The following is a 16574-nucleotide window of genomic DNA, read 5'->3' as shown; positions in this document are numbered from 1 at the left end:
CCGCCCCCCGCGCGCCGCCGGGGAGGGGCGGGGCGGGCGGGGCGCGCGCCGCGCGCGGCCGCCAATCAGGGGCGGCGGCGCCGGGCCGCGCGCGCAGGCGCGCGGGGGGCGGTTGGCGCGGCGGCGGCGGCGGCGCAGGCGCGGTGCCGGCGGCGCTGAGGGCGGCGGGTGCCGGCGCTCCCACGATGTGGTTCGGCGGCTCCGTCCCCGCCGCCATCGCCGCCGCCAAGGAGCGCAGCTCCGTCTTCGTCGTGTTCGTGGCAGGTACGGTACGTCCCGGGGCCGCCCGCTGCCCCCCGGGCAGGGCCCAGCAGCGCCTTCCCAGCTGTGTCCCGCCCGCCGCCCCTCCCGCCGAGCGGGATTTGTGCTGTGTCAGCTCCAGCCCGCGGTGTCGGTGTCCGGCCCCCGCCCGTCCGATGTGTCGCCTTCCCTCCGTTCTGCTCTTGTGCCCCGGATTCTCGGCGGTGCAGCTCTCCGGGCTGCTTGTTGTGTTTTGTTTCCTTCCCTCGTACCGCCAGTGCGTGTTTCATAACACTGCATTTGGAACCTGTAGGAATTCACATCGTCCTGTGCACGCTGCGTTTCTCTGTGAACGAAAGAGGGACACCGTGTTGAGCTGCGCCGGGGGAGGTTTAGGCGGGGTACGGGAGGAATTTCTTCCCAGAACGGGTGGTTAGACATTGGGACGGGCTGTCCGGGAGGTGCTGAGGTCCCCGGCAGGGTTTGAGGGAGGACGGGACGTGGCACTCAGTGCCATGGGCTGGTTGACAAGGTGCTGTTTGGCCGTAGGGTGGACTCGATGGTCTCAGAGGGCTTTTCCAACACGACTGAAACTGTGATATTCTGTGATTAGACAAGCTCTTTAATTTATTTTTGAGCTTTTGCTTGTCTCTCTGTGTGTTTTTTCTTTAAATTTTACTGTTGCCTTACGTGCTCGTGGCTTGTAGTTTTTCAGGTGCCTCATGAAAACAACAACGTTGAATGTTGAATTAGTGTTGTTCCCTTAAGATCTCTTGGACTGTGGGACTCACGTGGCTTCAAGAAGTTCCCTCCCAAAGGGGATGTGAACAGAAAAATGCAAACAGAAAAATTCCTTTGCTGACACAACTCTCCATATACTTGGAGAACAGCATTTTCTGCTGGATAGTAAACGTACTGATAGAAATCAGGGTCTTGTCACACCACATATTGGGCTGTGTTGGTGTTGGAGTAAGGGACGGGCTGGAGCAGTTCATGAAGAGCCTCAGCCCTTGGGAAAGAGTCACATTGCACAATTTGGGAGGGACCCCATGCTGGAAGAACATGAGGAGTCCAGCCCCTGAGGAGGAAGGAGCAGCGGAGACAAGGTGTGAGGAATTGACTGCAGGAAGGGTGGGGAGGAGATATGTTTTTAATTCCCATGATCCTGCTCTGATTTTTGATTAGTAATAAGTTAAATAATTTTTTCCCCAAGTCAAATCTGTTTTGCATGCAAAGATTACAGGGGAGTGATCTCCCTGTGCCCTTATCTCTTCCCATGAGCCTTCCATTTCATTCTCTCCCCTGCCCAGCTGAGGAGGACAGTGACAGAGGGACTTTGGTGGGCCTCTGAGTAGTTTCAACTTGATACATGTATCAGGGAGAAATGCATGTTGTAACTTATGTCCAGTATTTTTTATGAAACAAAAGTTATGCAAAAAACGGGGCCCATTAGATTCTGATGTTGACTAGGTGAGTGTAGGAATATGTAGATACACAGGGGAGATAAATTTATGGTTGCAGGGATGCAACCTAGTTTTATCATTGTGTCTGCTGTGAGGGTTTGTTTTGTTTGTTCTTATGAGCCCTGGAAAAGGCAGAGTGTCACTTCAGCCAGGCAGATGTCTGAAATGGAAGAGTTGGAGAGTTCTGCTGATACCTGGTCCACCCTGGGCACCGTGGGATCAGGGCAGCTGACCCGTGGCAGAGCTGATCATGAAACTGTTCTGTTACATGTGCTGGGAAAGGGAGCTGGGAAGCCCAAGAACTTTCTCGCTGTGTGTGGAAGCTGCTGTTTTTGAAGGATGTGGAGTGCTGGAAGAACAGTCTGGTTTTGTGTTAGCAGAGATTGGGTTTGTTGTTTGGGTAGAAACACGTTTCAAACTGCACAGTGATGGTAACTTTGGGCCTTTACACTGCACACTTCCCACTGGAGACAGGCATCTGAAAGCACCTGGAGAACAGGCTTTCAGCAGTGTTTGGTTCTGTACACTTCATCCAGTAATATCTATGGGAAAAAATAATGAGAGAAATTGAAAATTAAGTTCACTATTGTATTGGAGCGGCCATTGTGGAGGACAGCTATTAGGTACAGTTGACAAAAATTAGGAAATTATAATTGGACAGATATGTCCATCTGTTTTTGGTTTCTGCCACCATCTGCCTGTCCCTCTCTCCCTCTCCTCTGCACTTCACTTACGTTTGCTCTAGATAATGAAGAAATGGATTATTCCTTCTGCTTCCAGAATATTTTCTAGGAATAATATTAATATTAATAATTCCAAGACAGGAATAATGTGGTTATTTATCTTAAAAATGAGGTGGCATTTGTGATTGTAAGTGTACATTGTTCAATCAGGTTTCTCCTTCAGTGTTTTTGCTTGCAGCCATAATCCCAGCATTTTTGAGCTCAGTGTTTAAAACCTTCATGGCACATTCTGGTGACAGGATGGTGTAAGGGTATTAAAGGTCCTGTTCCCTGAACTCGTGGGAAGGTGCAATAAAAGGGATTGCTCCATTTTCCCCAGAAAGCATGAGATGAAGCAGGTCTGCCTTAGGAAACTGGTTTGAAATATTAAGGTGAGATGTGCTCTGGACACACCAGGTGGGGGGGTTGTGTTTGGAGAACACACGAGTTACTTTGTGGCATCAAGTAATTGCCAGCAGGAGTTTCCCTGTGCTGCTGCACAGGGACGGGATTCCTGACAGTGAAACGGGTCTGGCAACACAGATGCCCCAGGGGATGTGAAGTTGTGTCGGGGGAGGTGCGGGCTGGATATCAGGAAAAGCTGCTGTCCTCAGAGGGTGTTGGGCAGGGAAACAGGCTCCTCAGGGAAGAGTTCAGGGAGAATTTGGAAAACACTCTCTCAAAAGGTACATGGGCAGATTTCTGGGGTGTCCTGTGCAGGGCCAGGAGTTGGACTTGATCATCTTTGTGGGTCCTTCCCAACCCAGGATATGTTATGATTCTTTGAACACCCCTGGTATCTTGTTGGTAGCTGTTCTGCAGATGATTTTGTAGCCTACAGAGTTAAAAAGCCTTTGATCCTTTGAATCACTAGTCTAAAGTTAATAGTTCATTTGGTACGAAACCTCCTCTGTTCTGATGGAGGTGTTGCAGATTATTTTATATCTTTCCAAAGGTTAGACGTGTTCTGATCATGAAAATACCAGGCCACTCACAAAAAGTGCTTTTCAGTGGGAAAAAATGATTTTTACAAAATGCTGATGTGCACACATAAGCTGTGTGCTACTTATTTGTAGCCAAGATGTATCAAGGGACTTTGCAAGTTAAATAAGTGAAATGATGAAGAGGAGGAGGTGAATGGTTTCATGTCCTGGCTTCCTGGCATTTCCAGAATGGCAATCCTCTCTCAGTGAGTAGCTGTGAAATGTTGGACATGGAAAAGTAAGTTGGGCTTATCTCTCCTTCTGAAAGGGAAACACTTCCTTGATGACTGCATGCTGAGGGGAATTAAAGTCTAATGATAACCTGTGATGGTTTTGAGTAAATTATTGCACAAAAAGTCTTGTCCGGTATGTGAATCACTTGAGAAATGATCAATGTTTTCCCTGTGTAGATCTTCCTGATCAGATTTAAGAGACGAGGAGGTGTGACTGTGAGTTGTTTCACTAAGTGCAGTGATGTTTTTGTTTGAGAAACAAGAAATCTGAGAGTTTTGGGATCTACAATTATGAGGCTGTTGTGCTGGCTCAGTGTTTAGCAGAATTATGAATTATGTCAAGTTCTGTTGCACTTGACTTCTTGACTTTTCTGATGTTTTTCCTGTAACCTGGCAGTTTTGATTTCAGGATATAATTGCTACTACAAACTGTAATAAATGAACCCTAACCACTAAATGAGAAAGGGTTATCAAAACAAAAAGATGTATGAGAATAAGCAACTGTTCACTGGGTAGTCACAATAATAATCACTGCATCATAGCACAGAGCTTTATAAAATGTGAGCTATCAGCATTTTCATTCAGTCATCTCTCAGACTGTACTGTAAGCAGCCTCTGCCCTCTTTGTGTCTTTCAGCATTCTTTTTCCTCCAGCAGTTGGCTGTGTGGAAAAGTTAGCGTTAGGCAAGTATTTAGATATTTTTAGTAGCCTAATCAGATGAGCAGATGTCCTTTTGAAACAGTGTGTGGTGAAGCAGCTGCCTGCCTGTGAGCATTTGGAAACAGGAGAGGAGGCCGAGCTGCTCTGGGCACAACAGCTGCATTGACCACACTTGGAAGCACTGCACTTAAAGGAAGAGGAAAGGTTCCCACGTAAAATAGCCTAAATATTTGCTTGCTTATGCAGAAAAATAATAATAGAGGTAGATACTTTCTTACTTGCTCCAGTAATTCCAGGGAAAAATTGAGACACGTGGTTGAAACCACTTTTCCAAAATTGTATTTTTGATACGTGCCCCTGTGAGAGGCCTTGTGACCAGATAGCAGCACTTCACTGGGAGATTCCACATGGAACTCCTGATCTTTAACAAGTCAAAAATATTGCATGGAATGGCATCTGGGATGAAACAAACAAGTGGTTTGTTGTTGTCGCTGAATAATGGACTACTATACTTCCATACTGGTTACTCAGATTCTTCATCAAGACTGCAGTCCATTCCAAGTTGCTAGGAAGTAAAAAAGATTGAAGATAAATAAATGGTTGCAGGCCAGTGTACTTGGTGAAAAATGATAGATTCATCAGAATCTATTTATTAACCCACACCCTCCCTAAACTGGTGTTTTAGGACATAAATGTATGTCCTACAGACATACATTTATGTCCTAAAACATACAGAAACAGATAAATCTGTTTCATCTGATTAAAATAACACCTCTGAATCTTTGGCCCCGGAACACCTTTTCAGTTTCTCTTATCCAAGTAGCTCCTCTGCATTTGTTATTCCTGTTCTGTGCTCCTCACACCTTTTCCTCCCCTCTTACTGTTACTGTTCATGTCAGGAAGTGGAATACAAAACTAAGTTATAAATAATCTGCAAATAAATGTTTCTTGGTTTGGGGATTTTTTTTTTACACTGTCAATGTGAAACCTTACCTGCTGAATTATGTATTTACAGGGAGTGGAGAACATAGGTTTACCTACTAGCAGCTGATGTACTAATATGTAATTAAATTTATAAAGAGGGGCAAGCAGAACATAGTTTTGACATATCAAAGTGGAGCAGCTGGAGTGAATTGTCTCCAGATTACAAAAAAAAATTATAAACTGACTTGAAAATAATCCACAGAGTATTTTACAAAGGTGATTCCAAGGGATTGAAGCAAGGCTAAAATCAGGGCAGAAAGAGCAATTTGTGGTGGGTTTAGCTCATGTGTGTGCTGTGTCTTGCAGGTGAAGATGAACAGTCTGCTGAGATGGCTGCAAGGTGGGAAGATGAGAAGGTGACTGAAGCTGCATCAGATGGTTTTGTTGCTATTAAAATTGACACCAAAAGGTTTGAGCCTATTCTAATTCTGCTTCTTACACAGTCTTTCATTGATGATGATGAGAATAAGAGGCTTTTGAAGTCCTCACCCTGATTTGGAGATAGTGTAAATACAGGGTTCCAGAGCCGAAGTGAATTCAGTACTCCTGGAGTCCCTAAAGCCTGAGAAAATGTCAAAATTTAGTGTTGTGTTCTGCACATACTCATTGAGTATTTCAGACTGTATTCCAGTACTAGTAATAGAATGCTTGAGGTTGCCCTTTCTCAACTGGAAGAGACACAAAAAATGCTATTAAAAATGATGTAATAAAAAATGCAAGTGCTAGAGGCAGTTCTTGGTTTGCCAAGTTACATAATGAATTAAAAACCGTTCATGAATTCAGAAAGATAAAAATCTGTAAAGCCCCAGAGAAAATGTTTGCCTCCATTGTAACAGATAGAATGAGAAACATTTAAGCTCCTGGGTAAATTACTCAGCTGTTTTTGTTAAGTTTGTGTTCCAGTCCATGTACACAAAGTGCACTGACATTTCCCCAAATGGAATTATTTTGAAATGCTCTATAGACATTTTATTAGATTTACTACATTATTTGTGCTCAATAGACTAGATTTCTTTTTCCTGACTTGCCTCTTAGCACTGCTTTCCTAATTTTTATGTAGTCAACTCTGATAACCAAGGATTGTCACCATGTCAACACTTTTGCAGGATGTTAATGATAAGATGCAATGCAAATTTGCTTTTAGTGTTCTCTCAAGTATTTAAATAGTTTTGTAGGACAGTTATTTTTATGATGAAAGACTTAATCTGAACTTGTTGCAAAATGATTGCTACTCCTAAATGAATCTTTTCTTTTAAACAGTGAAGCATGCCTGCAGTTTTCTCAAATTTGTATCCTTTGAGATCTGTTTAGATGCTACATTATGATTACAGATAATTGCTCTTTACAAGTTAATACCCTTCTTAAGACAAATACTTACAAGCAATGCTATTGAAAATACTTATTTTGGTACAAAACTATGCAATAAACTGTAGTTAATAGATGCCATCTGTTATTGAACTAGCTGTCAGTTATTAGAGAAAGTGAGCAAATTGGGTTTTTTATGTTAATCCTATGTAATTCTCTAAATAGAAAATCATCTAAAGTTTTATGCAATCTAAATAACCTGTTGGTCCTACTAATCAGCATTAGAAAACAAACAAAAATGCTTTAAATTATGAGCTGGGGCTCAGAGGTGCAAAGGAGGAGGAACAAGCAGTGGCCTGGGTTCTGTCCCATACACAGGTGTGAAGTCAGGTTAAACCCCTGCCTGCCTCAAGGAGGTCACTGCTTATGGTTCATTAATTCTGTACCTTAACTTGGATTTCCTTCATGCTCTGGAGATTTCATTACTGTCTACTTAAGATGTTGTCTGACACTAAAACAAAATATTCTCAAGTCAATGCATAATCAGTTCCCTGAAAAGTTGTAGAAAAATACTTTGGCCTAAACCAGTAAAAAGAAAAGAAGGAAAGCTTACCAGTTGCATGAAATGTTTGCCAGCATCTTTTTCTTTCTTCCTCCCTTGGCCCTGGCTGCTGGTGAGCCGTTGGAGATGAGAGCATTGGGCTAGAAGCTCCTGTAGGAAGGAGGTCTGCTTTGCCCTGGAAGGTTACACTGTGTCAGCTCCTGTCATTCACCACCCTTAACTGTCGCTGTGCAGATCCCGTAGTGTGCGTCCCGTCCAGCTTTTTTATAGGAGACAATGGAATCCCTTTGGAAGTTATTGCTGGCAGCGTTTCTGTGGAAGAGCTTGTTACCAGAATCCATAAAGTCAAACAGGTAATGCTGACAGGCTGGATCTTCCAGATGGAGCTGGTCGTGCTCAGGACAGTGATGGCCCTGGGCCCTGCTTGTGCCTTTGGGAAGTTACTGGTGGAAGTAGAACCAGTGAGTTATTGGTTCTGTCGTTCCAACAATAAAATTGCAACCTTGAGTTCAGGACACAGGTCGGAAGCACTGTGCACATGTGCTGCATTATTTTTTGTTTGGTTTAGATCACCTGTGTAAACCCACAGTACTGAAGAAATGTGTCAAGAACTCTGAACTGGAATGACAAAATGTAACAACTCACCTTTAAGGGGATTACTCTTTAGCTTATAACGTGGTTATGTAATATTGTTCTGTAATGTGGATTTATAAAGTTATACACAAGTGTAGATTGCTTTATCACTCTGATTTCAGGTGCAAGACTAAAATTAGAAAACAATATGAAATGCCTGATTGTTCCATACTCAACAATACATGGTAGTTCTAGTTTTGTATTTTCAATAGGGCTGATTCTTCAATAATAATTCAGTCTTGACGTTTTAACCTGTGAAAAATATTTGAACTTTCATAGGCTCCATTCTCTCTTCTCTCAATTTCTTAGATGCACACAGGGAAAGGGCGGCCTTTGGAAAATGGCAGTCAGGCATCTGCTCCCTGCCCCTCCTCTCAGTCTGATGGTGCTCCAGAAAGTGCAGAACCTGGAGCAGGGGTTTGTGACTCTGCTGAGGCTGTTATTGCTGAGACAATAGCATCTTCTGCTGGTAATGGTTAGTGTTCTTGCCACCTCGTTTGCTTTGGAAATGGTTTTTCTTAAGTTGTTACGTGATGGTATATAAAAGGCCATATATTGAGCAGACTCACTGAGGAAAAACTTGGGATATTCCAGAATGCTTTGTGCAAGTCTAGAGGGAAAGATAACTTGTCATTCTGCTTAGTTTTAATAAGTGAGGAATCTGTGGTTTATAACTCAATAAAATTGTGTATGCTTTGCTGAAAAAGGATTCAATTAAAGCATTTTTTTGGCTTAGTAACTTGAAACCAAATTGTTGAGGGGGGGAGTCTAAGTAGCAGAACCTCGCATCTCCTTGAGATATTCCAGTTGCTGCAAATTGTGGGTAGCAATGAGCCTAATAATTGTTATGATAAGAAATGCACCTTTTCTTTTTTTCTTATGCATTGCTTTCTTGTAAATCCCTTGAAGATGAAGCAAATTCAGGTCAAGCAAGTCAGGAAGCAACTAATTCTGCAGATGAGCAAGCAAATGATGCTCAGCCTGTGAATGATCTTACACTCAAAGTAGAAAGGCAAGTCTATTTTTTCAGACTTCTTAATGTGTTGTATTTGTTTCTCAAGAGGCAGTTTTGTTGGGTTTTAGGTTGGTTTGGGGTTTTTTAACAAACACATTTAATTACAGGATTTTGGTCCTTCATCTGTTGCCATTTGGCAAATATTTATGTGGTCTTACTTTCTGTTACATGTCTCTGACAATACTAGGGCTAATACCAAACCAGGTTTTTAATTAATATAATTTCTCATGTACTTTGAAAGAAAGAGGTAATCTGGAAAACTGTAAGTGTTCACCTTTGGTATAAATTCAATAGAGGTGATATGTTTGCTGCAGGTTCTTGAATTAATTGAAACATTGAACTCAAAGCACTGGAAACTGGTGTAATAAAATGCCAACCTAGGTTTTGTATAGAGATGTCATCTTATTTCTTCTTGTTGATTTGATGACTGTAGTTTAGGGATATTGAAAAAGTCAGTGGAATCCTATTCTGAGACTCGTGTTTTGATCAGTGAGCAGTAATATCTTAAATTCAGTTTTTTGAAGTATGGTGATCAGAAACACCTGGCTCAAAACATGATTCATTCATTATTCATAGTTTTTAAATACAGGATATTGTTTATAAACTTGTTTCTAGTAAGATTTGTACTTGAAATATCCTGTCTAAAATCATAATACATGTTTAGGTATATTAATAATAGGAATATTTATAATGCTAAAATACACTTTAAATCCTTTTCATGCTTATTTTAATTTTCTTCCAAAGTTCTTGGACAAGAGGTATATTTTTTACTTACCACTGATAAGACAATGCAGTCAGTATTTTAATATAATTATCAGTGTACCTTCTAAAATAATGCATAATTTGTCTACAGCATTTTTTTGCAAGGGGGAGAAATAGGCCAAGCTCTGTGGTAATTACCGCTTTCTTTTGAACAGCTACCTTACATTTTTCTGATTATATGACTTTTCTCATTGGGTCATGCCTGCCCTTTCCCCAGACTTCAAATATGTTGGGATTTTATTATCAATCTGTATTGGGAAATATACTTTGTTCTTTTAAGTCAGTCTTTATTCTGAGGCATTTTTCTGGATAGCTGAGGCAGATGCATATGCATCTATGTCAGGGCTATATATTACTTGTGATCCATTTTAGGAGGTGATGTGCAGAAGAAACCAGATGGCTTAAATGGCTAAAAAGAGATTGAGATTTAGTGCTTCTGTTACCACAGATCATAAATAGTATTTGCTTATTGTATATCTTCATAAGTTTGTTCAACAGTAAGAATATGTAGGACTCTTCATTTAATGAGTGGAAAAAGGACAAAAGGAATACGTTAGAACAACTCTAAAGTGAGGAAGGAGGTGGTGAAATCACCACTGCCCTTTGCATGGATGGTGCACCCGCATGGGAATGAATCACTGCTGCTACAGCTCATTTTCATGTGTTCTCCTGCGTTTGCAAATGCTTCACTAACATTTGAAAATACTGCAATGATAAGACTTTTCACTCTGTTCTTAAATTTAGGTTAACAAAAAAGCTTGAAGAGAGACGAGAAGAGAAAAGGAAAGAAGAAGAACAGGTAACACAAAAATGTAAAACCCCTTGCAGTTGCAGGTTTGTTTTTTTAACCCTTATTTGAATAAATGTTTAATTCCTTCTTACACAAACATGCTGCAGTCTTTTCTCTTGCCCAAAGCAATTTTGTGGTCCAATTTTTATATCTCTCTATTCAGAAAGAAATTAAGAAAGAAATTGAAAGAAGGAAAACTGGTAAAGAAATGTTGGAGTACAAAAGGCGACAGGAAGAAGAATTGACCAAACGTATGTTGGAGGAAAGGAACAGAGAAAAGGCAGAAGAGAGAGCTGCTAGAGAGCGCATAAGGCAACAGATTGCAATGGTAAATTTTGCATTTTGGAAGAGAGTTTGCTGCTTCTCTCTCTCACAGTGTACTAAAATGATAAATTTTCTCATTTGCTGAGGTTTTGAAAGATTGTTCGTTTTTCCATTTGGAATCCTGTAGCCTTGTATAGTAACGATTTTTGTGTTTGGGGTTTATGTAGCATTTCCTGTGTATAAAAGGAAGCTTCTGCTTTCATCTTCACAATTCTTTTCTGTCTGAACAAACATTTCTGTCATATTGCTTGAGCCTAGTGGAGAATTATCATATAAACATAAAGTTAATTGTAATATAGGCATGGTACTAAAAGAGAAGCACAGGGAGTATTTAACTGTAGAACACACACAAGAACACTGCTCTCAAAATGGTGAGGAGGATTCTTTTCCAAGTTAGTATACATGTGTGTGTGCATATATGGATGTAAACAGTTGATAACAACTGAAATTCTTCCTCATTATTAGGTTTTGGTGTAGAACACCTCGAATTGCAGTCGTGTAACTTGTCATAAGGTTTTTGCCTTTATCTTCCCTGGAGTATTGAGCTTGCATGGGAAGATCGTCTGTTAACAACTGGTTGTGGGAAGTGACTCAGTGAGAAGTGTCATCTTGGCTAATGACACAAGGTTGTGCAGTTTGGCACTGAATAATTCTTTTCAGTTCCACTGTCTTTTCTCCATATGGTCTGCTGGTATCTGTGCAGTTGGTTCATGAGTGTAGATCATAGCTGTCTGTTTTAATGAACATTAAGCAACAAGTTATGTTAACAATTCAGGTTTCCCTTGGTCCTTCCACAGGATCGTGCTGAGAGGGCAGCTCGCTTTGCAAAATCGAAGGAAGAAGCAGAAGCTGCAAAAGCTGCAGCTCTTCAGGCTAAACAGGCTGAAATAGAGGCCAGAAAAGAGGCAGCTCAAAGGGAGCGAAGGTGAGGTGCAGTAGAGACACAAGTGCGTATTTTGGGGGAGAGAGGTAAAAAAACTTTCTTAAGAGTTAACATTTCTCCTCATCTCTTGACCACATGTCATGTTGAGCTGTTTAAATAGTGACATTAAAGGTAGCTGTTTACATGAACATGATGCTCTTTGAGATCTTTCATCCTTTTGACATTCATGATCATGAAACACTAACCACTGTGTGTTATTTGAGTTAGATAAGAGCTTTTTTCTGTCTGAGCTTTGATTTAAATAGCAGTATAATGGAGCTCGGTAGGGTACTAGATAAGGTGAGAATGCCAAAGATTATGCCTGGCCATAATGACTGGATAGTGTCAGCACTGCTGGGGAGCTTGGTGCAGATCCAGGGGCTGTGTGTGGATGGCTTGGATTCGGCAAGGCTGGGTTGGGGCCATCAGCTGCCCAGGTCAGAGCTGTCTCCTGCTTTGCCCAGCACTGCTGGTGTAAGAATTATCTGAACCTGTTGGGGACCTTATATGGAGTTATGGAAGAGATGATTTGTGAGAGATCAGCAGGTGGTTTTCCACTGTGAATTCAGTCTTACCACCCATCTGCACTGCCCTGGGCAGGATGACTGTCCCTCTCTGCCACATTTCAGTACTACCAAGCTAAAGGCCCAGGAGCCTTTGTCTGTAAGTGTTCGTGTCCTGACTGACCCCAATACCTGTCCCACAGTGCAATAGCCAGGATTCAGTTCCGCCTCCCCGATGGATCTTCCTTCACCAACCAGTTCCCATCTGAAGCACGGCTAGAAGAAGCCAGGCAGTTTGCTGCACAGGTAGTACGGGCATTTTGTTTCTCTGCTATGTGCTGATTATGATTTGGTGAGCATCAAGTAGTTGTTGATGGTGGTGGACTCGTCATCAACTCCTTTCCTTATTGGGTATTTGAAGGGAGTTTTGGTAGCAGCCTTCTCCAGTGCCACCAACTGCTGCAGTGTGTCATCAGTAAGATATAGAGAAAAATGAACGATATTTCATATCCTACTCTGAGGATGATTGATAGTTTGATACAAAACTCTTGTTAAGGTATACTCAGCTGGTAAATATGCAGTTGTTTGAAAATGAGCAGTTATAAATAAAGTATTTTCTTTATGTGTTTCACAGACGGTTGGTAACACTTACGGCAATTTTTCACTGGCGACAATGTTTCCCAGGAGGGAGTTTACCAAAGAAGATTATGGAAAGAAGTTACTGGAACTCGAGTTAGCACCCAGTGCTTCAGTAGTGTTGCTGCCAGTAAGTGTTGGGTTTTGGTTTTCAAACAGCTGTACAGCAGCTGGATATTTGATGTTAGTCAGCCATTATAGTATTGGGTTTGAATTTGGGGATTTTCTTTGTCTAAACAGATTGCAAAATTACTCTAGTTTTTGTCAGGACTGATTTGGAGAAGTTTCTCTGAAGTAGATAAATGGTGACATAGATACTTGTCTAAGGTATAACCAAGGTTGTTCCTTTGTGTCTGCTGAGCTGCTTAGAAAGGATGTGTGAAATACTCTGTCTACAAGAGCACACTTTAGTACCTGACAGGTTTGCTTGGTGTGTTCATGACAGGCGGGGAGACCTGCGACTTCTGTTGTTCAGGCTTCAGGCAGTGATCTGTGGAAGTTCTTGGGCACCATCCTTTACCCCCTCTTAGCGGTTTGGAGATTCATTAGCAACTTCCTGTTCACGAGCCCACCCCCCTCCCAGCCCTCTGCGAGATCAGCTCATCAGCAAGACCACTCTGCTCCCTCAACGTCGGGCAGCGTGGAGCAAAGCAGGTAAGGCAAAGTGTTTAAGGCAGCTGTTTCTCAAGCTTCTTGCTGCAATCTTGTACAAGATCTTGCTTTGATCTTATAGTGGGGAAAGGAACTTCCAGTTACACAATAGGAAAAGCATTGTCTTGCAGTCATTTATGAATAGGGAATTCAGCTGTAACTACAAAGGTGAGCTTCACTTCAGCTGGTACTGTTTGGAAGATAAAAATGTTAAAAGTGAGATATCAAACTGTTAGGGGATGGTTGTTCAAGAAACAGAAGCCGATGAAGTGTGGTTTTGACAGGTTTTGTATTGCCTAGAGAATGAGATCTCCCATGTACCAGGAGAGCTGCTCAGCTGTTTCTGGTGAAGAAGCCATTCAGTGACAGGGAAAATGAGAGTCTGCTGCTCTGTCTGACTGCTAAGTGACAAATTTTCACCTGGGTAGTGCTTCCCAAGGAAACAAAGGGCTGAAGAAAACTATTACTGAGGATAAGAGAAGGATGGATGATTTGTGTTTATTGCATTTGCTGCTTCGCTTGTGTAATAATTACTGAGGAAACTGTCAAACCTCACTGTTATTTGTGCCCTAGGCAAGCAGTCAGGAAACGAGTAGTGGAAAAGCGGGGGGAAGACTTCAAAAAAGAAGGCAAAATATATAGACTGAGGACTCAAGATGATGGAGAAGATGAAAACAATACTTGGAATGGAAATTCTACACAACAAATGTAGTTTTGAGTAACTGCAGTTACTATCTGGCTGCTTTTTTTTTTTTTTTTTCTTTTTTCTTCTCTTATTTGATCTAAGTCAACTAAAGCTTCTGGACAAGTGGGGCTTATTTTACACTGACTGAAGTACTTAATTCTTATTCCTGGTGGATTATGGAATAGAGTCACCTATGTCAGAAAAATCAAGTGGGTGTAGGTGAAACCTAGTAAAAAGACTGAAAATCTCCATCAGCTTTCATAAATATTGCCCTATGCCACAGAAAGGCACTTTTTAATCTATAAATGTTCTGCTGCATAAATTTAAGGGCCAGATATATTCATATAAAGGTCATGGTAGACAATAACTGATTAAAATGAGGGTTTCAGAAGCACTATAAGTAGCAAATCAGGTAACTAATTTATGTTTAACTTTTTTCTTGCTTCTGCAACTGCAAGCAAAACCTTGTAGTTTTTAATTCCCTAAGCACTCAATAAACTATTTTCCAGAAAACATGACTGTCTTGTGAAGTTCCTCTGATGTTCTGGTATCACAAGAAAGCAAGCTGGGTCATGCACTGAAATTTAAAATACAGCAGACAAACATTTTGTTGCAGTTTAAATTACTTTACATGAAATAAAGGAAAAGGGGGGTGAAAATCCAATCTGTACAGTAGTTGCAGTATAACAGTTTTCACCAGGGGAGACACTAATTTGTCTTAAAATTCTAAGAAGCAGGAGAACTTCTAGGGATCCTTTCAGGACTGTTGATGATGATGAAGCAAGGACAGATGCCAGCTGATGTTCAAAATCTTTATATGCAGATAGGAACAAGCAATTTTACTTTGGTCTTTAAGAAATCAAATCAGTAATGCCAATGGACAAAAGAGACAGTTAACAGAAAAATAATTTTCCTCCCTCTTTTTAAATTGGAAAGTGAACAGCAAAATGCTGGGGAGCCATCTCTGAGGCAAGACAGAAAGCTACAAGTACTAGTGGTGGCACAGACCTTTTTTTTTTAAGAAAAAACAATCATACTAACATTTTATGAGGTGGAAATATTACAGTTTACTACTAAGTTCCATGTGTGATTGTTTATGGGATCTTTTGGATGATTTTCCATATGTGTATGCAAAAAGAGCCAAGCCCAGTGCTCCAACTGCAGAAATAGCAAGAAGCACGTAGAGTGCTATTTCTGCTCCTTGGGATGTCAAAGCCAATCCGAAAAAGCGCACGCTGTCAGATGCTCCTGGAGCGGGGTCTGTTGGTGTCACTGGATGGGAAAACAGTGACAAAGTGTTAGTGCAGAGCCTGGGGGAACTGTTCATGCAGCTGTGGGCACTGTTGCTCCCTGCCTCCACCAGACTTTTAACTCTGTTCAGTACTCTGGCAGGAGCTGTAATTCTGGGGATCAGGGATTGATACAATTCTAGCTCAGAGTAAAGGCACAGCTGAGGCTGATAGTGCAATTCCTGATGGTACCAGGTGAGTGTTCTCATTCCCAAACCCCCACACTAACACTGGTTGCTTTTCATTGTACTACTCCAGTTGAGAAGACACAAATGACAAAAGAATTGGTATTTCCAAAGCCTTACCCAAAACAGAGATTTGAATAAAGTATTCAAATTTTTTTCTAAACAATCTTGTGGGAGTATTGCATATGTGTGGTTTGGAAAACATCTTGGGCAGTGCTGTTGGAGTAAAGTTGAGTGGAATAACTTTTGCTACGTTCTTAAGCATGTGTTGAGGTGCTCTTGCACAAGGTTTGGTTGTTAGTCTGGTTTTGCATAGGGAAGTGACATTAACTGGAGTCTTTAAAAAAAATTGCAGAAAATGGTGGTCTCTAAAAACCTTAGGATTATCGAAATCTTTTGGGATTAGGATTAGATGCAAACACAAGCACCATTTCTACTGTGTCACTTACCTTCTGGCTCCTGTTCCAGACAGGGATGCGGGCCCGTTGCTGGGTCTGGAAAGCCATTGCAGTTTATGATCTGTGTGTAATACTTGGCTGAGGCCTTGGGGCGCCGTGGCAAGGCAGGGTCTGAGAAATTCACATAGTAGAGCCCAAACTTTTCCTCATAACCCATTGCCCACTCGAGGTTGTCCATCAGTGACCATGCAGTGTAGCCCCGCAGGTCGACACCGTCGAGCACAACGGCTGCAGGCAGGAGCAGAGAGCAGAGAGAACAGGTCAGTGGTCACCCCTTGGCCAGCCAGGGCAGGAAGGTGCTCCAGAACATCCACATGTGGCACACAGTAAGGTTACTGCCAACAAGCAGGTTCTCTCACTGCCCAGGACTGCTTTTCTCTGCTCCAAAAATCAAAGCTTTTGTGCAAGAAACAGGTTTAGGAATAGAGAGGAAAACCCACTAAAATGCAGCCATTGCCTAAACAAGTGTTTCTGGGGCCTTTACAAGGCAGTAAATGCCTGAACACCTGGCTACTCCCAGTACATCAGAAAAGCAAACTGAAAAAGCCCTTTCCTGAAGTTGTTTGAC

The 16574-nt window shown here is 41.8% G+C and overlaps 2 protein-coding genes across 4 annotated transcripts in view; one reads left to right on the top strand and one right to left on the bottom strand.

Annotated features, from left to right (window-relative positions):
• Positions 1-106: 106 nt before the first annotated feature.
• UBXN4 (UBX domain protein 4) lies at positions 107-14589 on the top strand. Its single transcript, XM_068195182.1, has 13 exons — positions 107-264; positions 5593-5695; positions 6547-6575; positions 7388-7506; positions 8096-8261; positions 8696-8798; positions 10308-10362; positions 10517-10681; positions 11475-11602; positions 12306-12408; positions 12737-12868; positions 13184-13392; positions 13963-14589. Exons 1-13 carry the CDS (start codon positions 186-188, stop codon positions 14099-14101), a joined length of 1530 nt encoding a protein of 509 aa, XP_068051283.1. The 5' UTR covers positions 107-185; the 3' UTR covers positions 14102-14589.
• LCT (lactase) overlaps positions 14313-16574 on the bottom strand; it is a 17218-nt gene continuing 14956 nt past the window's right edge. For all 3 annotated transcript variants that reach the window (XM_068195178.1, XM_068195179.1, XM_068195180.1), the window contains 2 exons: positions 15998-16234; positions 14313-15346 (listed from right to left, as the gene is read on the bottom strand). In XM_068195178.1, coding sequence (XP_068051279.1) covers positions 15135-15346; positions 15998-16234 — 449 coding nt within the window. In that variant the 3' untranslated portion in view covers positions 14313-15134. The remainder of the gene's footprint in view (positions 15347-15997; positions 16235-16574) is intronic.

This window comes from Anomalospiza imberbis, chromosome 7 (assembly GCF_031753505.1).
Source record: "Anomalospiza imberbis isolate Cuckoo-Finch-1a 21T00152 chromosome 7, ASM3175350v1, whole genome shotgun sequence".
In the NCBI taxonomy this organism is placed as follows: domain Eukaryota; kingdom Metazoa; phylum Chordata; class Aves; order Passeriformes; family Viduidae; genus Anomalospiza; species Anomalospiza imberbis.
This window is presented reverse-complemented; position numbering and strand designations above follow the sequence as displayed.